Raw genomic sequence first — 22,791 nt, 5'->3', positions numbered from 1 at the left:
TTTTGTACTCCACAGATGTAGCCTAGAAATAGCAAGAAAACACTATTGCTAATAGAAAGTTATAAGAACTCTTGTTTTCAATTTCCCACCAAACCAGTTTGGTCAGGTAAAGTAAAAACTAAGTATGGCAAAAATAATAATAATAATAATAATTACTGCTAATTCCTAATCTGCCTGAGTTTAAGATATGTTGAAAGGAAAAATAGGCAGAATTTTCAGTCTATAGATTTGCAAAGCTGCACAGACATACCTCAAAAGGCATGCAGTTGTATTGGCTTCTAAGGATGGTTATACAAAGTATTATGTAGCAACCTCACAACAAATCCATGCACAATTTTAGATTTTCATCTGCAAAAAATGGTGAAAACTATGTATCCCTTTCTTTCCACTTGAACATTTGGCATTACTTTATGTTGGCCTATCACATACGATTCCAAATGAATTAAAATAATAGAAGTTTCTGCAAATTGTGAGCTTTTAAGGGGATATGAATACTACTGCTAATCACCATACATATTTTATGCGTTTCCCTTTAAAAATTGTGCTAGGATCTTTGTCGCCACACAGTCTTCTGTACTGAAGTTTTCAATTTATATAAAAACCATAAAACAAACTGTAATCTGATTTACTAGGGGTTTTTTTCTGCCTCGGAGTTGTGTTTAAGGGCTGATCACAGTCTGTTATGATTCCATTACCATGGAGTTTAAGAGCACATTTTCCATATTAAAAAGTAGCTGTGTATATTACGCCTCTATGGAGATTAGGCCACAGATTAGTGTAAAACATTTTTTTATGGTTAAAAAAAAAGCAGATTGACTATTTAGGTGTGCCAGGACAGAGGAGTGAGCTAATAAATCTGCCCAGTTTCTGATATAATTGCTAATATAATAAGCAGAGCTACACTGAAAAATACTGAACTATAGTCATAAAATTTGGTGTGTTTTTGTGCCCTGATGTCTCCCGCAGAAACGAGTCCCCTCTATTTCCCCTTTAATGAACTCCTCCTTTCCTGTACCTGTGATAATAAGTTTTTCTCCAGGCAGCTGACATGTGGATGGCAAGGAGGTGGCATGAAATGACTGTGTGATGACGAATTTGTCCATTAAACCAGGCTGAACAAGAACCAGTAGAGTTCTTCTGGCTCTATTTGTCCCTCTCCTTCCTTTCCCCTCCTTTACTTGTTCTCTAAAGCAGTCTAACAAAAACACACACAAAAAAAGCTCCACTCTGTATTCCCCCCGCTGTGAGAGAACAGCTGTGACATTTGCAGGCTTTTAGCAAAGAATATTACCTTTTAAGTAAACACGAGTGATGTTATTGTTAAAACAGTGCGTCATTACAGGTTTGTATGGGCACTTTGTAACAGAATGATGTCTTAGTCACCAAGCCCACACTAAAATCCCACACCTGTTGCTAAAAGCCCACATATGTTAGAATTTATCATTGCTTTTTTGGGTCTTAATAAAGCTTTGCTGCTGCAAATCCTTCAGTGACCTATGAGGATATAGTTCCAGGGAGAAAATGCATGCAGGGCATGAAACACAGAACTGTTTGTATGCTGTACGCCACGGTCACATCTAACACACTCTGCTGAAGTCATATGTTTTAAATGGGCGGCACTGTAGCTTTGTCAAACTCCTCTGTAACCTTAACCTCCTCTGTTTGGGTCGGAGGCCAGACGATGACAGACACCAAAGTGGTTCTTCTAGAGGTAATGTCAAAATGTCACTTTTTAATACACTACAATTTCAGCTTTTATTGGAGGTTTCCCTGCTGGATTTCCTACGCCTGTTGTTACCCCACGTCAATTCAGATTCAGCATTTGCCAACTCCTAGTCCCAAGTGCAAAACTACATTACAGTGAATAAAATCACGTGCCATATAAGCATGAAAACACTGTACTTTTTTTTTTTTTACCCCTCCAGGGGATCTTTTTGTGGGCTCTAGTGTCCCTTATATGATAGTGGGCTGACAGGAAACGGGGAAGGAGAGGGGGGAAGACATGCGGCAAATGTCGTCGGGTCCGGGAGTCGAACCCGCAACGGCCGCGTCGAGGACTCACGGTCTCCAAATATGGGTCGCGCTAACCACTACGCCACCACGGCACGCCCGAAAACACTGTACATTTAATGAACAATAAAAATCAAAATACATTTCTTGAGTGTTACATGGTCTATATTGGTACAGTAATTGTGTGGCACACTCTAGTCCCAAACCACTGTTGGTCTTGACAGCAACACATATTTTGTCACAAGTGGACAGATTCAATATGCTACACAGACACTGGCAAGTTATTTAATTCATTTTTCCATGACAGTTTTATGGAGGAATTGCTAGAAATTGACTGGCACATTTCAGGTGGGGTTTTTTTTCAGGTTAAAAAAATGAAAACAATTAAAAATAAAAACACCACAGCAATCAGCAACACTATGCAGAATGCTCATATTTGTTGCACATATGTGCATTCAACTCTACATATTTGCAATATATCATCATTATTTCATCAATGGATGTTTGAAAGCACTTATTTATGTTAACTGTATTTTTCTGCTTACAGTTAATGAAAACATGACATTTAAAATTAGAATATTAAAGCAAACCAATTAAAAAAACTCTTTTTAGATACAGAAATATGGGCTTAATGAAAAATATGTGTAATACCTGCCTAAAGGTTGTTATTTTCAAAAGGTACTTTTAATCTGACAAATGAGACTCATCAGGACGTATATTTTAATTTATTGAATAATAGCGTATAGCAATGGTCAGAACATAAAATTATTATAATTTTTATTATGTACTACCGCACTTGCAGTCTATTTCATAGTTAGACGCGTTTCTTAGTTTTGCAAAGCTTCAGAACACGATGGCCCGCCACATGTTCCAGTTGGATTACTAATGTGTTGTGCATCACCTTCCCAGTCTCTGCACACCCTTCCTTTGACAAACATGAGATTATGTCAGTTAAGAAAGCTACCATATGTAGTCATAATAAATAAATTATAAATGCATTTCGATTTGGCTTGTTTATCAGACTGAACAAACGTTCCGAAAATATCTACCTTTAATTACATCTTAGCTGTAGGTGAAATTAAAAAAGAAAAGCAAAGCCAGTAAGCGTGTATTGACTAACCTTGGCTGTCATTGAGTAAATGGTGATCTATGCCCAAGAAGTCCTTTCTTGCGTCACATTAAGTGCAGTAACAAGCAATACATTTGCTTGTAACTGCGCTTACTTTGAATGGTTTTCAAAAATAAAACGAGGAGAAGAACATGCAAACTCCATGAACCTTCTGGCTGCTCTAACCACATTACACTGGCACACTGCCGACTCAAAGTTTAAAGGAGCAACAATAAAATGCACTGCTGTAAAACAAAATTTAGCATGGACAGTAAAAAACCGAAAATATTTGGGTCACACGTTCCTGTAAAAAGATTTACTGTAAGTTTCGGTAGATGACTTTAACCTTTATAACCTTTACAAAGTGCTCTAGTAGTTTATTTGTTTTTTGGGGCAGAGGAATAGTGTGTTATGTATGTGAACAAATTTAACATCTTACAAAATCTGACTATAGGGCCTTTTTCTTATGCAAGAAAAAAACTTTGCTAAATGTCACAGTGGCATTCAGCTGGTATGGACATGCTCTTTGATGCTTATGCAGTAAACTGAATTATATTAGCCTTCATGACCCGCAGGAAAGGAGCAACTTTTTTCTTTGTGCCTTGCCAAAAACAAGTCATGCCATGTTTCACTTTGACTTTTAAATGCAATGACAGCACAGACGATTATGCAATATAAGGTAATGCAAAAATATACAGAACATTTACTGAGCTAAAGCTTGGACAGGAGGTAATTAGGTGCTGATGAATTTAGGGTAGGTTTAATGGGGAGATCTGTGTAAATGCATTAACACACAGGGGTGTTGATTTAGGCTGGCTGTTGAAAACAAGAGGGCAGGAATGTGGAGTTTTGAAGAGAGTGTCAGAAGACAAACTAGGGAAATTAAAATGTGCTTTCATCTAATAATTGACTGTGTAATCTTAGCTTGAACGGGCCTTAAGAGGTTTAGAAAAATCTCAAGGAACAAGACTGAAAATGCTGCCTGTCAAGATTAACACAATTATCTGCTCTATCCACATACAGCATAGCACTCTGCACTGTGCTGTACTCTTATCTACAGCAGTCAATTATAAATATTAATTTTGGTGGAGCAAAATGTGCCTGACCCTTGATGAGTCTCAACCCAATTTACATTTTTAAAGATGTTTACATATAATCAGCAATCTTTGAGTTTATTAGGCCTTCAGTTCCTGGTGGTGCATAACTCCTGTGTGGTTTGTTTGTTTCCAGTATGCAGTCAGGAAAGGCTTGGAAAGGGACTGTATGAGGCACCAAGAATTATAATTAGTTAATTGAGCTGCAGTGTGATTGTTCACTTTTCAGACTCAGACAAATAAGGAATACTAAGTAAAACATGACTATCGAAGCCCATTGCTGTTGCTTAAATGAAAAAACAAAACAAAACTGTGAAGTCATAATTATGAGGTTTTTAAATCTGATTAACACTTGAATTTTGTTTCTACTATTTTAATTATGATGTTGAGAGTCAGAATTATTACTCTAAATATCCTAATCATTTGAATGTCATAATAATTGACTTTCTACAACTTTCAAAGTCAAAATTATTCCTTTTCATACCATAATTATTGACTTAATTGTATTGTAGTTGATAACTTTAAAAGTGAAGATTCAACAACTGCTTTAAAATTAATAATTATAACTTAGAATACTGAATTTAGAATACTGAAGTCAAAAGTATACTAAAATATTGAAATCCTGTGTTGGCATTAAAAACCATGACTTTTAAAATTAAACTTATAACTGAATCTCATTATTCTTAGTATGAAAGTCAGAATTGGGAATTAAACATCAATATTATTAATTAAAAACTCATAATTGTGACTGATTTATTTGCCAGTTCACCTGTCCGGGGTCCAATTGACCGTTAAATACATCCACCAAGGAATAAAGGAGCATAGAAGCTGAATGGATATGTTCAATTTCTATCGTTGAAATGGTGAAAATTGACTCCCAGACGTCACTCGTGGAAAACGACGTGGTTTATTTTCTTTACATCAGCGACATCTAGCGAACAATCCCGTCACTTAAAAGGAGGAAGTTACGTCAAGCCGTACTTCCACCAATCAGCAGCCGCGGTTCTGAATTCGAACGTCCACCCTCGGAAGACGACGTTAGGAAAATGGATTCTGTTGATGCTCTGTTTTCTTAGTTTTTTTTCCCACGTATTTCGCAGTAGAGAAAGAAGCGAAGTTAAAATTCATCGTAAAATATATATCCTGGTAGGTTCAACGTGCCTTTCTTTCATACATAAATATTATCAGACCGCTGTTAATAAAATTAGCCGTAAACGGTAACGACGACTGACTTTTTTTTTTTTTTGTTTAGCTAACGGCGCTGTTAGTATCTTGATTTAGGTTTAAGCCCGATATACCGTTGTGGGAAACAACTGAGCACATAGATAAGGACACATATGTTGATTATATGTTCATAACTCACATAGATCTTGAACCATGGTGAGAGAGAGAGTCCAGAAGAAGTCCTTCCAACAAAGTTTGGAGGACATCAAGGAGAGGATGAAGGAGAAGAGGAACAAACGGCTGGCTAATGCTGCAGCTCCAAGCAGGGGACAATCAAGAATGATGAACAAAACCTCAGGTAAGTGTTTGTTGACTCGTTAGAGCTTCCGGTCGTTTAAGAGCTCCGGTTTGTGCGCACACAGAAGCGCAGGGGGCGTTTATGACGAGCAGGTCTATATAAACTAAATGGGACGAAGACCATGCAAATGCGTGTAATAAAATTTACCTAATTTAAAATATAATCACACCTAATGTGTAGGTAGTAAACTAAGGTTTCAATATCACAAATACTGTATGACATTAGTTTTAAATGCAGAATTCTTGTAGCATTTCTCTGTTCCAGCAGCTACACTTGCAGAATTTAAATCTAAGTGAATCTGATTGTATTTTTTTTTTTTACAACTTATTGCTAAATATTTCCCATTTAAAAAGGGTGTTCCTAAAATGTTATCCCATAAGGTAAAAAAAAATTAAATATACTGGTAGGATATTTAAGGTTAATTTATGTATTCCTGGTTCTTCAAAAGATGCCAAATTTCTCTTTGTGGTTTTGATGCTCTGTAATGGAGGAGTGATCATTTGATCCATTCTAGCATTGATTTGAGTAAGAATAATAAAACGTATGCAATATAAGCATCTGCTAAACCAAACCACAATTTCCTGTTAGTTTTTATATCTCTTATATGAGCCTTCTAACCTAAATACTGCTGAAGACCAAAAGCCATACAGTCCAATAAATATTTCTTTATTGATTACATTCCATCATTAAAAAAAAATTATGATATGGATGTGTGAATGATTAATTGCATGAACTGTTAAATATTTTAGAATGGATTCTTCAAGTAAAACTTGGAACATCTCTATTTATTGTCTGCATTCTATTTTATGTGAGTGTTTTTATATCCGTGTGGTCTCTTGGTTGGATATCTTTTATTCAGCACTTTGAGTGAGCTTGCTGGGATTTTTTTTATGTGCCTCATAAATAAATTTGAAAAAATCCTATTCTGTGTTCTTATTTTCTCTTAGCATCCAGTTCTACACACACCATCCTTAAAGGTGTGCAACAGAATAACAAAGCGCTGGCCGTGGCCCTGCAAGCTGAGAAGGAGAAAGTGAGGCAGGCCAATGCGGTGATCCTGCAGCTGAAGCGTGAGCAGCAAGCCCTCTTCCTTCACCTGCTTCTCTTCAAGAGGAAGCTCAAGGAGCAGGAGGCGCTGGCAGCAAGTGCTTCACAGGTACACTCTCAGATAATGATGCCCATTTCTTGTTCAAGTACTTTTTTATTATTTTTTTTGTTATCCAGAGTGTTATTTAGGTGTCCAGATATCACAGTATGCCTTTTACCTTTATATAATTTACATTATGCGTTTTCAATGTTGCATTTATTTATGTTTCTGATCTAGGCTAAACCAACAGGGATCCAACAGGAAACCCCAAATAATCAGAATTTGGAGAGGTGAGCTGAAAATACAGAAGTGTTTTTTTTTTCCTTAGACATTTAGTAGCTTCTCAGTCACCGGCCAATGCATTGGGGCATCACTGTACATCATTTATCCTGCATTTCTTGTTGGCATTTGATTTGTTTTCATCCTCAGGAGGAAGCAAAGCAGTCAGCAGTTTGATCAGCTCACTTTGTGTGACACTTCACCAATTTATCCTGGTAATTTTTTGTTGTTGTTGATATAGATTTATCAGTTGTTCACATTTTGTACAGTGATTATGGCTTTCTGTATAATTATTTGCTGTTGTGTAGATTAGATATGCAGTGATCCTCTTTTCTTTTTTTTTTTCACTTCTAATATTTATATAGATATCTGACATTTAGTATCGGCCGATATGATCCGATAGAGAAAAACAGAGCTGGGTTGACTTAAAACATTTCTTCTTTTAAACACAATTTAAAACTTACTGAATTACAAATGTATTTGATAACTCTGCACCTGTACAGTAAACTTAGATACACCAATAGTTTCACAAATATGTACAAACAACACAACTTTAATTATTTCAGTCAATTCAATTAGGAGTAAAGCAGCCAATGTAAAATAAACAGAAACCGATAAAAACAATATATAAAAAAATAAACTGCAGCAAACCTTTTTTCATATGTTTTAGAAAGTGATATTAGGAATTTTTAATTTAAGTAAAGTAAATAACAAAGCATGACATCACTAAGAGCACAAAGCATATCATTAGACTGACTAGATCTGACCTTATGGGTCGTGCACATTGTCACCAATACTCGCTCTAGAATTTATTTTATTTTTTCAATTTTGGGACTGATACAGATATTAATATTGGATCAGCTCATCTCTAATTTTGATCCTTGACTAGAGTGAAAATATAGAAAAGGCACCTGCAAAATTTAGTGTTTTATTGTATATAATATGGTTAATTTTGTTCTTTACAGAGTTACTGTTATAAATTATTAGCTGGGAGAATGATTTGCTCAGATCATCAGTCTGCTGTATTAATTAAAGTAACTCATATTCAACATATCAAAACTTTTGTATTTATTTTCAAACCATTTCTCTGTAGACTCCCCTCCTTCTAAAAAGAACGGACACATTAACTGTGACAAAGAGGTTGCTCTGCCATCCACGGTGGGTGTGAGGCGTCGGCACGGCGACAGAAGAAGCAGGAGGCGCTCTGAGCGTGTGCAAGAACAACGGCGGTTGAGCAATGCAGACCCGGTTGCTGATCTTAGGGCCGTATTACCGAGCCCTATTCACGGTGAGAGTTCAGGTCTGAATCAGAACCACCCAGGAGCAGAACCAGAGGCAGTGGATGTCAGTGACACAGGGGAGTTGCATCACTCTACACCTGAGCCAGTCCGTCCCAAAAAAACACACCAGCAGCCTGGCAGAAAACAAAGCCAGCAGCAGCAGCCTCGCTCCAAACCTGAACCAGCTCCACGGAAACCCGACAGAGGCCGCAAACCCGATCGGGTCCCGCTAAAGAAGCCCTGGGAGAATCCCAAACCCAGAGCCCGCTCCAAGAGTCGGGACCGAGTGGCCACACAGGGAAAAGCAGCTCCTCTGCCTCAGAGCAACAAGCTCAACACGTCACTGGGATTCAACGGCACTTTTGACTTTGACTGTGAGGAAACTGTCCACATCACGCCGTTCAAGGCGAAAGGCGAGGAGAATCAGCCAGCGACACTTCACATTAGTGAAGAGACGCAAGATGAAGACTCGGCGGCTGTTCCCAAACAGAGCGAAACCAGCTCATCATCGCCATCCTCGGAGTCGGAAGACAGCCTGTACGTCCCTCAGAAGACAAGACGGAGACAGCCCTCTCCTGCTAAAGTCATCGCCACTCGCAGAGGCCAGCGCTCACTGATTGTCAGAAAAAAGGAAAACATCCCTCCCACCCCAAAGATCTCTGGTGAGTTTTCACAGTAGAAGCTTAGTGGTTTCCTCCTTGTTTCATTGGTACCACTGAAAATGTCAAATTTTCTGTTGATTAGTCTTCCGGGACGAAGAGTCGAAGTTGGAGGTGGCACATTCTGGAAAGGGAGAAGAGAATCACCAAAGTGAGTAAAAGCTGGATTCATTTATTCATATATTTCGCTGAACGTAGCAAAAGTTTCTTGTAGTGTGGAGAAATCTGATGAAATATCTAATTGCATCAAAACTGGTAGGTGGAAATATTGAAGAAATGAATTAGTTTGATGAAATGTTCCCTATTTAAAAGTGGTAACTTTCTATCCCTCCATCTTTTCTTCTTACCTTCTTTTGCCGTCTGTGATTTTTGCAGCTTCTGTATTTAAAGCTTGACTGCTATAAAAAAATATCTGTTATAGATTATTGGAGCTGCTTTGCATTCTAGTGCAAACATTTCCTGGAGAAAAAAACTGAAAATCTGGAAAAATGAGATTAGAATTTAGGAATGTAATTTTTTTTTTTTTGTTTTAACTCACTGCATCATGAAAATAAGCTTTTTTTATTAAGTCTTTCTTGTATTTATAGTTTGTGGGAGCAGGCTATGTGGATTTATACCAACCTAAAAAGTTGTTTTTTTCAGAACTTCAGAGGGACAGAATGGAGGACGGTTTCCCTGCTGTCAGCCCTCTGATCGAGGCCGAGATGATGAGAATAGATACCGTCCTGTCCAATTTTGGAGAACTGCCTTGTGAAAATTCTTCTCGTTTATCGAGCCAAACACCTAGGCTCAAAACAGGCCAGAAACGTAAGTTATAATCAACTCTTCCTCTCGGAGGGGAAAAAAAGCTTGTTTTTCTTTTCTTTGGGTTTATTGAGCTCCGGGTTTTAATTCTTCACTTTTGTTTGTATGTGATTCAATCTGCACCAATTTACTCTTTTCAATTTCCTTTCCATCACATCTTTCCTCACATTTCCACAGGTGGGGTTGGTGTAAGGTCAGCAGGGCGGGGCTTGAGTCTGTGTGACGTGACCAATATGTCCCCTGCAGCCTATCGTAATTTCTCCTGTGTCGGCCCACGCCGCTCCGACGCTCCCCTTCGGAAACGCCGCTGCACCATGACCGTCGACTACAAGGAGCCTTCGTTAAATGCGTAAGTTCTTTAAGTAGTTCACTTATGATCTTACTAAAATATGACTAAACAATGGTGTTTGTAACTTCCTCACAGAAAACTTCGGCGTGGAGACAAGTTTACAGACCTGCAATTTCTTCGCTCTCCCATTTTCAAGCAGAAGTCTGGCAGGTCTGTGCAGAAATCCAGGAAGTCTTGCAGCCAGCAGCCATTTGAGAAGTACAACGAGTCTTTTGTTGGATGTCACTGAAGGCAGCTTTTTTGATGTATGTTCCTGTAGAGGATTCCCATTTTTTCATGTCTCTGAAGGTTTCCTTTGTTATAGTGTAACCGTAATCAGTTTTTCTTGATTTAAATTCCTTTATTCTTGTTTTTGTCTCCATGGAAATGTAGATGATATTCTCCAAAAATGGTTGGATTACAATATTTTTTAATTCTATGATCTGCGACATCTGTGTATTTTTAATTCTCTATTGTACTGTTTGTGACAATAAACTTTAAAACCACTCAAGTGGTTTGATTGGTGAAACATTTCAAAACAAAGGCACAAAACACAAAATTAGCCTCACATTTGTTTTATTTAGTCTACAAAATAGGCTAATTCTAGGTCAATAAAACCAATTGTACAAAGAGCATGAAATATATTTTATTTTACAGACATATTAAAAAAGATTATTTGTCCCAAAGTTTGGAAAGTACAAACACCTTTTTACAAAACAGCAAAACTGCATCGTATTGCACAATCTTTTCATTTATCGCCAAAGTATAAAGTTATCAATCTCCATCTGCAGGACAAAAATAAGATAATAAATTAAGACCTTGTCTTAAACATAATTCTTCTGAATTAAAGCGCATAAATAAGAATAAACTCTAGATAATTAAAGTAGTTCTGAGTTGACAGTGTAATCCATAAGTAGGAGAAAGGAAAATAGGCAAGAATTCCTGTTAATACTTGGAGGGGGAGGAAAGTGCATTTTGATAGTCGAACCTCCCTTTTGTGGGTTAATGGGGGAAATGTACTTTAAGTATAGATATTTAAAATATACATTGGGCATAAGTGCTTCAAAATGATTAAAATATGTACAAAATTTAAAGGTTATATTCCTCTTTTGGCAGGATAAACTCATCACAGACAAACTTGAACGTTAGTGCTGTACATGCTAATAGCTGCAGTTAGACAGGGAAGCTCCAGCTTGTTTTGCTAACAGGAAACACTTTTCTTAAAGACTCAATCCATCAAACATTTGGCTCCTTCACATGACAACCTGAGTCAACTGAGAGGAGAAAGGTGGACACTAAGAGGCTGTGTAAACAGAAGATAAAGTTAAGATTTAAAAAAAAAATCAAGTGTCAATGTTTAATAATTTTTAAAAACAAATGATGAAAGCTTTCTCAGTTTTTGGGTATGAACAAAAAAAGAAAAATCAAAAATGCCATTCTTTTTTTTTTTCCAAGATTGTTTTTTTTTTTTTACAATCTTGAGTGTCTACATCCCTCTTGGCAAATCTTTCAAACAAGGAACTGATTCAAGACATAGGCCAGCATGCATTAAACATAAGATATGATCCTGAAACCAACTCCACAATCAATAATCCCTTTCTTTCTTTATTGTCTTCTGCATTACCCGCTAACCTAACCTGCGCCAGGCTACTTGAAAGGAAAACCTCTCATCTTTAGTCTACTTCTCGATGAGTCCTGCCTCTTTGATCTTGGTGTAGAAGAATTTCTCCAGTATGTTGGCACACTTGTAGTACTCGCTCTCCGGAGCGTTGTATTCGCGGCAGTTGGTGAAGATGCGCTGCATGTCGGCCATGAAAAGCTTCCGCGTCGTGTAGTACCTGCTCTTCAGGCGCTCGCTCATCGTCTTCAAGTCTGTGGGTAAAAACAAAATGAAACGGGCAACTTTAAAAAGTTAACAGCACCTTAGATAAAGTAAAAACGTGAAGAGTTTAATTGTTTTTGTCCATTTTTTTTTTTTACCTTGTCGCTGAAATGTGCTATACATATAAACTTGACTTGACCAGTCATTAAATCAATGTGATTTACTGAATTAAGGTTAACTTACCACACCTGTGTGTTAAAGTAATCACTTGAACAGAACCCGTCTGACAACATAAACTAGGGCAAAATATCTCAAAAGGCAATACACCACGCCCCAAACTAAAGCAATTCAAGAACAGATGATTAAGACATTGGCATCTCAGCAGTCTAGACAGAGTCACAAATCCATTGTTAAGGCGTTGAGACTCCAGCAAACCACAGAGAGAGCCATTATCCACATGTTGAGGAAACGTGAAACAGTGGTGAACCATCCTGACAATCAAAATTATACCTAAAGAACATCTAAAGCATCACAAGGTTTATAAAATGGTTGTGGATAGCTGGAATAGGAGTCATCTACATTCATCAACCAGAAAATTGTGACTTGGATTGTAGATTCCTCTGTGTTGATAATGCCTTTGGTAAAGTACGAAACCCCAAGTTGCCAACCGGTCTGCACAAAGTGAGTGTTGCTGGGTGTTTGCCCAAAGCGTTTTTCTTGTCCACGACTTGAAAAGCTCAACATAAGTTGAGTTAATTTACCATTTGCCTCTGTTTAGGTCACAGTTTATGGTTTAAATAGAAGGGCCTGGGAATAATGTGTTATTTTTGGTAATTTCACAAGCTAAAAACCACTGCCGGCCAAAAAAGATCCTAAAAGGCTCATCTCACATTTCCCTAAAATCTCAATGATGCCCAAGACTTTGGAAAAAGCTTCTGTGGATCAATGAGACAAAAAATGTCACTTTTTGGAAGTTGTTTATCAGTTTACAGGAATAGCATTTCAAAAAATAATGCACATAAAATCTACTGTACATCTAAACATGGTGCTTCTTCTGGACCTGGACAACTTGCTCCAACTGATGGAACCTTCTTTCTAGCAGAAAATCTGGAAGGCGAATGTTGGACCACCATTTTGTGGCCTTAAATGTACTTCAGTTACACAGCAGAACGATTACTTGAAGAGCACCACCTCTGAATGGCTCAATAAACAAAGGCTTTGAATTGTCTTAGTCCAAGTCTGGAGTTTAATCTGACAGAGATGTTATGGCGTGACATTTCATTCGTGCCTGTTTCTCTGTGAACAGTGGTCTACCCCATATAGATCTAAAAGACTCATTGCCAGTTGCTGCAAATGTTAGTTGCTGCATACAGTAGCAGAGCCAGTTGTTTATTCTTTTCACATAGGGCCAGGTTGCCTTGGAAAGCTTTCACCCTGAATAAATTAAATTAGAAAACCGCTTTTTGTGTTTACAGAGGCTGTTGCTGTCTGAAAAGCAAAAACAGAGGTAAGAGGAAAAACGTCTTCATATGACTATGTAATATTTGATCTTAAACAAACCACAGTCATACACACCCATCGGGAAACGAATGACTTGGTAGTAGCCAGGTGCTTCTGTTTTCTTCACAGGCTCCATGAAAGGCCAGGCGTTCTGATGATTCTGAAGCACACATACATGCACAGCAATAAGTTTTCTTTTTATATTTTTGGGATTTTATGCGGATCCTTCCTTGCTAAAATTTAAACTTTGCTCTTCCCAAGTATTTTTAACTAACGCTTCTGGTCAGAAGTAATATGTTTTGTGCTTTTGTTAGAGTTGTACACAAGCAGGATCAAATTACTTCGCTCTCCAAAACGCAAAATCTCTAAGATTTAGATTAAATCTTTAATCAGATGAACAGGAGACGATACGGGTGGAGGGGTGGAGCAGAACAAAGATGCGTTTAAGTCATGTCCAGCCTTGATCGTCAAAGGGAAATGGAGAATTTCAGGAATGCAGTCGTTTCACTTACATATTCCTGACTAAAGGAAAAAGGAGACAAACAGCCGTTCTTACAATATAAATCACTCCCAACATTCCCTTTGGGGAAGTTATGTTATAGGAATAAATCATTTGTCCAGTTAACCTTGTCCCAGGTTTTTGGAAACCTTTCCAGGTCTGGAATAGTATGGATAGAAAGAACAGATTATATTTTCTGTCAAATTTGACCATCAACATTTCTTAAAACAAAATAAAACATCCATCCATCCATCCATCCACCCACCCACCCACTTACACTCTTATCCCTTTTGGGTCTGGAAGGGTGCTGGTGCCTATCAATGGGCGAGAAGAGGGGTCACCCTGGACAAGTTGCCAGTCCATCGCAGGGCAACACAGAGACAGACAGGACAGACAACCATGCACACACACACTCACACCTAGGGAGAATTTAGAGAGACCAATTAACCCAACAGTCATGTTTTTGGACTGCAGGAGGAAGCCGGAGTACCCAGAGAGAACCCACTCATGCACAGGAGAACATGCAAACTCCATGCAGAAAGACTCGTATCCAGGACCTTCTTGCCGCAAGACAACTGTGCCACTGTGCATCCCACTTTTCAATCCATTTGAGTCTTTAAATTTTCACTTAAAAATGAGTTAAAAAACGGTCGAGAACTTTTGGAAATTTAAGTCTGAAATGTTGTCATTAGAAGGGAGCCATGCTGGAGCCTTACCTTCACATGCTGCAGGATGGTTTTCAATGTGCTGTAAAGTTGGTCAGGGTCCTTCAATTCCTTCCTACAGCAACAAAATAAAGAGTGAATAAATGATTCCAGACTATGACTGTTGTTTCTTGTATTTCTTGTCCTAGTTTAAATATCTTGCTCTATTATTAAAATCTGTTTTAAAATTATTTGACAGACTGAAGGGTGAACTCCTGGACTCTTACCCCTTTCCTGCAGGCTTCCAGCCAGTTTCACCTGTTGATATAACCAAAAAAAAAACATTCAATATCCTCAAAGCATTCAGAACAGATTAGTATTAGCTTGTTTTTCTATAGTGTGTGCCGTGTAGTTCTCAGTAACGTACGTATGCCGGGAATGCTCTCGATTGGAATCTGCCGGACCCCGTCCTTAAAACAGGACAGCCCCGGGTAGACCTTTCGGATCTGGGCCTGCTTCCTTTCTATCAGCTTCTTGATGATCTGACGGAGACACAGGAGAGGCTGAGTTTGAGAGCAGAGAGAGAGAGAGATGCAAGACTTTGTCAAATAAGCACTCAGGTACCTCCTTCTGCTTCTTGATGATAACGGAGAACTCTGTGTAGGGGATGCTAGGGTTGAGTTCACATCCCATCAGAGTGGCTCCCTCGTAGTCCTTGATGTAGCCCACGTACTTGGCTTTGGGGACCTTGATGTCCTTTGAAAAACCCTGAGAGGGATAAAAGCAAAACGATCAATTCTGAAACTAATTTAATGCTATTCACGTCTCTTCATCTAGATGGACTGTTACCTGTTTCTTGAAGTACCCAATTGCGTACTCGTCAGCATAAGTGAGGAAGTTGAGTATTTCGTGCTTTATGTGATATTCCTTTAGGTGGTTCATTAAATGGGTCCCATAACCCTGCAACCAAAGATCAGAAAACAGAGCTTTGAAAAATGATGTTTTAAGATAATTACATTTTTTTGCATGGAAAAAGCTGTGTGATACAAGAACTACACCCAACTATTTGTAATAATTGGTGTTCAACTATAAACAGACATTTTAATCATGATGCTACGACACATTTTAATCGGATTAAAGTCCAGAAACTGTGGAATTGTGGGAAATGTCTCTCCATGTGGTTTATAGGAGTCATTTTTAACCCGTCCAGTTGTCAGTTAAGTTGTTTCTCATCTATTTTCTATCATTGTGTTGCTCTTTCACATCTTCTAAGTCTACTTCATCTATATAGAAAGTTTATATGAAAGCAGTATATTGTGAAATAATCATTTGAAAACTGCATTTTATTTTTACTTAGATTACCTTTGTCTGATGTTAAAATTTGATGATCAGACAAATCATCAAATTTGTCTGATGATTTATCAGATGATTTGTCTGATGAGGCCAAAATTTTGGCCTCATTTAAGTGAGGCCAAAATGCAACAACCAAAAAAAATAATCATTTGTGCACACTTTTCACAGCACTACAGATAAACAACAGGAAGTGAAATGCCTAAGAGACTGTTCTCACCTTGACTTGCTCATTGGACGTGACGGCACAAAATACAATCTCTGTGAAGCCCTGCGATGGGAACATCCTGAAACAGATCCCTCCAATGACCCGGCCATCTTTTATCAAAGACAGCGTTTTATGTTTCCTGCCAGGAAAGAGACATAGGCGACCTCATTACCCTAATGCCTTTCTGAACACGGGTAACAATAATAAACCAACAAGTTAGAAATACTCACGGGTCAAAGACCAGTCGGGTTATGTACTCTTTGGGCATCCGGGGAAGCTGGTGGGAGAAGACGTTCTGAAGGCCAACGAGCCACATCAGGATCCGCTTGTTGGGCTTCTGATTGAGCGAGTTCCCGATGACGTGGAATTCGATAACTCCTCTCCGCTCTTCGAGGCGGGCGGCTTCATCGCGGGCAGAATGAGCAGACAGCAGACTCGTCTGACCAGGAGAGAGGTGTAAAAGATCCATGATCATCCTGTTGCCATTATAAAAACATAACTTCTCACATTATTAAGGACAGAACCCAACTTAACATCGTTATATGATGCCTTAACACGGTTGGCAAAGTAGGGTTGATAATTTGAGGCAATAACAACCTGAGTTATTAGTGTCACGGAAAAAAATATTATCAAATAAATTCTTAAATTGCTGTAGCATAATGTCACAAAAATCCAACTTTTAATTTGAAAAGTTACTCAGTGAGGGAAGGAGCTCCTATTTTAAGAAATCACTGTCTTTTACAAAACAATACAGTCATATTCAATAAATTAAGATTCTGATTCGGCTTGGTGGGCGGATAATAACAAACAGGATATATATTTATAAGATTCCTAATCAGACCCACAAGATTACAGATTCTCCCTCTGAATGATGAGCGTGAGGTGCTTTTCCAAATATCCATCTTATGTTTCACACCAAACCCAGCTAGAATATTTGTTGCTTAAAAACTTCTCTTCATGTCATCACAAAATGCGCTTCATTATTTTCATTATTTAGAATAAAAAAGAAAATCAGATGTGGTACCACACGAAAGTATCAGAAACACAAACTAATATTAGTAAAAATAATTCTGAGGGGCGTGCCGTGGTGGTTAGCGCGACCCATATTTGGAGGCCTTGAATCCTCGACGCGGCCGTCGCGGGTTCGACTCCAGGACCCGACGATATTTGCCGCATGTCTTCCCCCCTCTTCTTCTCCCTTTCCTGTCAGCCTACTTTCATATAAGGAACACTAGAGCCCACAAAAGACCCCCTGGAGGGGTAAAAATAAAATAAACTTCTAAAGGAGCACAGGGTTCTACATCACAGCTTTGCCTCGTAAAACAGAAACGTGTCGGCTCAGTTTGTTCCAAGTGTTACTGGGTACAACAAGAACTGAAGAAGCTGTAAAGGAGGCAGATGCATCATCACATTTTAAGACAACACTGAACCGAAGATCCTCCTTAAAAATGTAAATATATTTAAAAAACAGTATTTTGTCTCATGTTTAGTTTAAATATATCTTTGGTATGTTACATAATCCATGCGTTTCTTTTTATTTATTTATTTTTTTTCTACCCTCTACTTTCAATTAAAGGTTACCTCTGGAATGGTGGCAGGGTCACTGATGGTTGCCATGACTTCATTGATGAGGTCCATGGGGATGTCCCCTACCACCCTGGGTCTCTTGTTCTCTTCATGGTGAAGCGGCTCTGAGGCTTTTCGCTTTTCTCCTACTGTGAAACCAATACATACACGGTGCAAAGTGCTCTTTGAAATCCTCATCTTTCTTCTGTGTTATGTGCTTCACGAAAAAGACAGACATCAACCAGGATTTAAAGATAGCTCACTGTGAGCTTAGCTTCACCAGCCATGTTAGCATTATTTGTGTCATTTGCCTCATGTTTTGGTCGATGATACAAGCTTGCGACGACAAACTGACCATGCAAAGTGAGTCAATTTTCAGATGTGACAATTATTAGCTAGAAAGTTGCGGTTTTATTATTTAAGGAGACAGCTTGAGTAATTGCAAGTTTGTCTGTGATACCTGGGTTTGACTCCAGAACAGAGGCGGGTTTCCTGGCAGGGCTCACACTTCCACAAGTGGACGGGTCCACTGACACGGGACTGGTGCTGTAGTATATGGGCCTGGCGACTGGGGGAGCACTTATCACTGCACAGACATTAGCAGAATAAATACGAACAGATATATTGCGTATGTCACTTTTTGTCCATATATTAACATTATATCAGTAGCAAATGTCTCAGTGAGGGTTTGCACTACCTGTGTGGACAGGAATCTGCCCTCCTGTTGCTCCCACCAAGAAGTCTTGGCTCCAGATGGGAGAGCTGTGACTGTAAACTTCCTCTTCCAACATGGACAGGAATCTGAAAGAGAGGAAAACACAGCTAGAACATTACTATATTCAAACATGTTTGTACATACAATGCAGAACTGCACTGCTATTTTCAAATCGCATCAGGTAAAATAATGATTGGCGCTCTTTTTTTGTTCTGGTTACATTTATGTACACTTTTGGAGGAAATCCTTGTCTGACTTATTTCAGACATTACCGTATTTTTCGGACTATTTGCCGCTACTTTTTCCCCACGCTTTGAACCATGCGGCTTACAGCCCGGTGCGGCTTTTCTGTGTATTTTTCTTCAACCACCAGGGGGCTCTTTAGCAGGAAGTGAATCATTGGAAGTCAAAATTGGAAATCAAAGAAGAAAGTGCTAATTTTCATTTAGAACAAGCACATGCTAGTAGCAGGCACGATGGAGAAACTTCTTCAAACGTATATGATGCAGCTTTTATGTTGAAGGCTATCGATCTGGCAGTATAGGACGGAAATAGAGCCGCTGCACGTAAACTCGCGTGAACGAAACCGGGTTCGGCGTTGGAGACGGAGGGCTGCAACCTTAATAAATCCAGCAGGTTTATTGCAGCCCTCTGCTGCGTCCTTGTGAAAAACCGAGAGCGGTGGAGATACCAGCGGCTTATAGCCCAGTTCTGCTTATATATTTACGTTTCTAGTTTTTTCAAAAGAATTTGTAGGTGCGGCTTATAGTATGGTGCGCTCTATAGCCCTGAAAATACGGTAACCTTATACATTTTTTTGGTTTACATTTACCACAGTGGGTACTCTCTGCATGTCATTTCTGTGCTTAGTTGTGTCTCTACACAAGACAAACAAGCTGACTGAGTTGCTGCCATCAGTAATTTTGTGTGATCACTTTAGACTTCAGGGCCACAGTAGGTTGAATAACCATTGGATGTGCATAAATCTGTGGTCCAGATTCAGAAGTCATACTTATGAAGCTCTGGTCCATAAGCATGACTGTTATTTTGCTGTGCACACTTTTACATATTTTGTACTTACTTGGGAAAGTGTGTGAGAATGAGAGTGCGTTTCTCAGGGGGAAGCTTGTCCTTCTCCTGTCTGGCCTGCTCCAGCAGCTGCTTTCTCATCACAGTGAACACAGAGCGCAGCAACGTCCGGCCGAAGATCTGCGTGGTCTCGTAGCGCGGTAAGCTGTCGCAGAACTGCGGCACATTGCAGTAGCAGAGCCATCTGTAGAGTGCGTGCCAACACATTTTAGAACGTGGAAATCACATTGTGCTGATGAACGCCAAATTCAAGTCTGCTTAATATAACCTGGTGTAGTTGACTTTGTATCCAACCACGTCGTCACTGGGCACCCTTTGGCGTCTCTGAGAGGGAGTTTCCAGCTGCCAGTAGTTGATCTGATTCAGGAACATCTTGGCCAGCTCCATGATAGTTTGTCGTTCCTTTGACGGTAGGTGGCTGAATTTGTACTGGACGAAATTATTCACTCCCTTTTTGAACAATGAGAGAACAGTGGCGTGACGCCATGGCGCTAATAAAATGCAGCTGTTCTTTTCCAGTTCCAGACTTGATTTACCTGCTCAATGCTGGGCTTTTCAAACGGCGGACTCTCTTGTGCCTCTAACATCGGCTTACCCATCTGTAGGATAGATTTTCTCAACAGCTGTAGGGAAACGGAACAATGTGTTGTTCGCTTCTGTGCAATGCAAATGAATGTCTTCACAGTAAGGACGAGGTAGGCGGTAGGTTACTTTGAAGAGGGAGAAGTAGACTTGTTTGGTGTCAGCATCCTCCTCCTTGTGAACACAGGTGTAGAGATACTCCACATCCAAAACAACACCTAGTAGTCTGTTCATTTCCTCCTCTGAAACATTTTCAAGATGGGTCACGTGATCACCTACAGAGGACAAAAAAAAAAGCTATTAACAAAGAAAACACTGAAACTGACAACACTGAACAATACGGAGCTGTAGATGTTTTTTTGTTGTTGTTGTTTTTTAGTACCTAACGTGTGAGAACAGCTCCGACAAGGTTCCTGTAAGTTCACTGTGTTGGATTGCTGGTCAGTTTGAGGAGGTGTCGGAGGCGGGTTCTGACTTTTCCAGCCATTACATTTACAGGCTCCTTCAGCCTGTGGAAAACATGACTCAAATTAGTACAGTCAGGAACAGATGCCAGTGCAGTTATCAGATACATTTTAATAAAGGAACTCATTCACATGTTAATGTTTTTGGTATTTTAATTCAAGCAGTGAAATTTGTAGCATCTATTAAATTTTGATGATCACGGTTTACAGCTTATTAAAATTTAGTTTCTCAAAAAAAAAAAAGCTATGCTATATAAGAATACCTTAGAAATGTAGGTCTTGTGAAAAGTACATCAACACATTTACATTCACTCAGTACTTTGTAGGGCCTCTTTCTGCATGAATTTGTACTGTTCGACAGTGTGAGCAAAATCCTACTGGAAAATTAAATTCAAAGCAAGTGAGTGGAAGAAAGCATGAAGTGCTGTATTTTTTTCTTATTCAGGTAACTGGGGTCCTTTTTCTCCAGACCAGGGTTCTGCAACCTTAGCCAGATGTGCCTTTACAAAACTTGCCTCAAAAAATGTGCAGAATTGAGTTTTTTAAATTTAAATGTAATTTTTAGTGCTAAGTTTTAGAGTCTTATATTAAGTTTTGTTTTTTCATCTCGACATCACATTTTTTCTAGCAACTGAATTTTGTGTTTTTATTAGCTGCATACTCATCGAGATTACAGAAAAAGAAAAACTCTGAAATGCATCTCCGTGTGAGACGAATCTGTGTTTGAGCTTCATTACTGGAACAAACACACTTATTCTGTTTGGCTCAGGTGCATCTTTACTCACTAAAGTAAACAGAAACTTGCCATGGCTGTAACACCGTGTACAGGCGAGGTATCTCACCACGGTCAGCTGGGCTGGGCTGTTCTGAGCATGCGCTCTGGAACGACAACAAACTCCGCCCACCCCAGCAGCTGTCACCCTGTCAAAACAAAGACCCCGGTCCCTCTCTGCGGATCATAGCTGCATAAGCAACACAAACTCCTGTGTGTGCCTACAGATGTATTCTGTCAGGCGGCCCCGGCTCGGTGAAGTCGGGGTGAAACCGCGCACTAACACACGGAGGGACACCGCGTCTCTGCTCACAGCCAGCGACTCCAAAAAAGCAGAGCTGAGCCAATGTTTACGCTCACCCACCCCCCACCTTGACAGAGCCAGGGTAGCGCTGTAAAAACACGGAGCTTGCAGCTACAGGGCCGCTGCCGAAGAGCCCGAGTGCAACACTTAAACTTCTTTAAATAGCTCTGCTCGTTTCACCAACCGGTTTGTGCATGTACACATTTTTAAAAATGGGGGAGGAAAAAACTGGTGTTCGTCAATGGCTTCCTTTGCTGCGCTTGCATTTAAGAAACTATTGCAACCGACCCAAACAAGCTCTTCGCGCGGATTAAACAGTCAAAACTGCAGTGCTCTAAAAGTCTACCGTCTGTAAGCTGTGCATACTTTACAGGATGAATACACCCCGAGTTTTTCCAGTTTCTTCGGCCGTGGTGAGGAGCGGAGTTGCGCCTTCTTCGCGGCTATACGTGCAGATCCTCCAGCGGCGCTGGAGCCCTCCGTCCCCGCGGCTCCGGGAGCGGCCGGAACCAGGCCCGCGGCTCCGACGGCCGGCGAACCTTGTTGAATCCCCACGCTGTCGGCCATGACTGCTCACCGAAAGCCCGAAGGGACCGCAGGCCCGGGGAACACGATCGCCCTGCCGTCCGCTCTATTCCACAGGCGGAGGATCAGACATGGCGCTCATCCTTATTTTCAATTTCTCGCTGTAGGCCCATTTTCCTCCGCTAGGGGACTCGGATTGGACGCGCCAGTTTAACTGACTGCAACTCTGAGAGGAGAGGACGCAAAAAAAAAACAAAAAAAACGCAGCTAATCGTGGGGAATTTTCAAGGTCAAATCTGGTGGAGGGAAAAAACAAACGTGGAGCCAGATCACAAGTATGCAGCGGGGGAAAAAATGAACTGAATAACCCTCCCAATGCAATTACATGGGCCATTAAATTAATTAGTAAACACTTGAGAAATAAAAGAAAAATGATACATGGTTCTAAAATGTTGGACAAGTAAAAACCTAAAAATCCCTCCCACCCCTGACTCTGCTACACATAAATAAAACCCAATGCAACCAATAACCAACCAAAGACATCTAATTAGTCCAGACAGCTCAGATGAACACATAGGTA

General features: G+C 39.7%; 2 protein-coding genes across 4 annotated transcripts; one reads left to right on the top strand and one right to left on the bottom strand.

Moving 5' to 3' along the window:
* The first annotated feature begins 5,209 nt into the window (after positions 1-5,209).
* LOC116730689 (shugoshin 1) lies at positions 5,210-10,678 on the top strand. Its single transcript, XM_032580072.1, has 10 exons — positions 5,210-5,358; positions 5,580-5,734; positions 6,682-6,890; positions 7,059-7,111; positions 7,251-7,315; positions 8,194-9,042; positions 9,125-9,190; positions 9,682-9,846; positions 10,021-10,192; positions 10,268-10,678. The coding sequence occupies exons 2-10, from the start codon at positions 5,590-5,592 to the stop codon at positions 10,419-10,421; spliced, it is 1,878 nt and encodes a 625-aa protein (XP_032435963.1). The 5' UTR covers positions 5,210-5,358; positions 5,580-5,589; the 3' UTR covers positions 10,422-10,678.
* Positions 10,679-10,797: 119 nt separating this feature from the next.
* On the bottom strand, positions 10,798-22,418 carry kat2b (K(lysine) acetyltransferase 2B). 3 transcript variants are annotated; one of them, XM_032580068.1, is made up of 18 exons: positions 22,053-22,418; positions 20,529-20,655; positions 20,276-20,421; positions 20,101-20,187; positions 19,833-20,014; positions 19,557-19,748; positions 18,458-18,561; positions 18,221-18,346; positions 17,776-17,918; positions 16,425-16,633; positions 16,207-16,333; positions 15,486-15,596; positions 15,261-15,404; positions 15,064-15,178; positions 14,924-14,954; positions 14,709-14,772; positions 13,569-13,653; positions 10,798-12,043 (listed from the first exon to the last, which is right to left on the bottom strand). In XM_032580068.1, exons 1-18 carry the CDS (start codon positions 22,251-22,253, stop codon positions 11,850-11,852), a joined length of 2,388 nt encoding a protein of 795 aa, XP_032435959.1. In that variant the 5' UTR covers positions 22,254-22,418; the 3' UTR covers positions 10,798-11,849. The 3 variants fall into 3 exon arrangements, with proteins under 3 accessions (XP_032435959.1, XP_032435960.1, XP_032435961.1); XM_032580069.1 differs by having other exon boundaries at positions 17,776-17,909; positions 22,053-22,416; XM_032580070.1 differs by having other exon boundaries at positions 22,033-22,065.
* Positions 22,419-22,791: the final 373 nt, after the last annotated feature.

Source organism: Xiphophorus hellerii, chromosome 13 (assembly GCF_003331165.1).
Source record: "Xiphophorus hellerii strain 12219 chromosome 13, Xiphophorus_hellerii-4.1, whole genome shotgun sequence".
Lineage (NCBI taxonomy): Eukaryota > Metazoa > Chordata > Actinopteri > Cyprinodontiformes > Poeciliidae > Xiphophorus > Xiphophorus hellerii.
Note: the sequence above shows the minus strand (reverse complement) of the source record. Positions and strands in the feature narration are given on the sequence as shown.

Excerpts from the sequence above, each read along its gene's own strand:
- LOC116730689 (XM_032580072.1), top strand. The coding sequence starts at position 5,590 with ATGGTGAGAGAGAGAGTCCAGAAGAAGTCCTTCCAACAAAGTTTGGAG. Across the intron at positions 7,112-7,250 it reads AATAATCAGAATTTGGAGAG|GAGGAAGCAAAGCAGTCAGC; the intron begins GTGAGCTGAAAA and ends TTTCATCCTCAG. Across the intron at positions 9,191-9,681 it reads GGGAGAAGAGAATCACCAAA|AACTTCAGAGGGACAGAATG; the intron begins GTGAGTAAAAGC and ends TGTTTTTTTCAG.
- kat2b (XM_032580068.1), bottom strand. The coding sequence starts at position 22,253 with ATGGCCGACAGCGTGGGGATTCAACAAGGTTCGCCGGCCGTCGGAGCC. Across the intron at positions 20,422-20,528 it reads GAGCTGTTCTCACACGTTAG|GTGATCACGTGACCCATCTT; the intron begins GTACTAAAAAAC and ends TGTCCTCTGTAG. Across the intron at positions 16,334-16,424 it reads ACCCGACTGGTCTTTGACCC|GAAACATAAAACGCTGTCTT; the intron begins GTGAGTATTTCT and ends CTTTCCTGGCAG.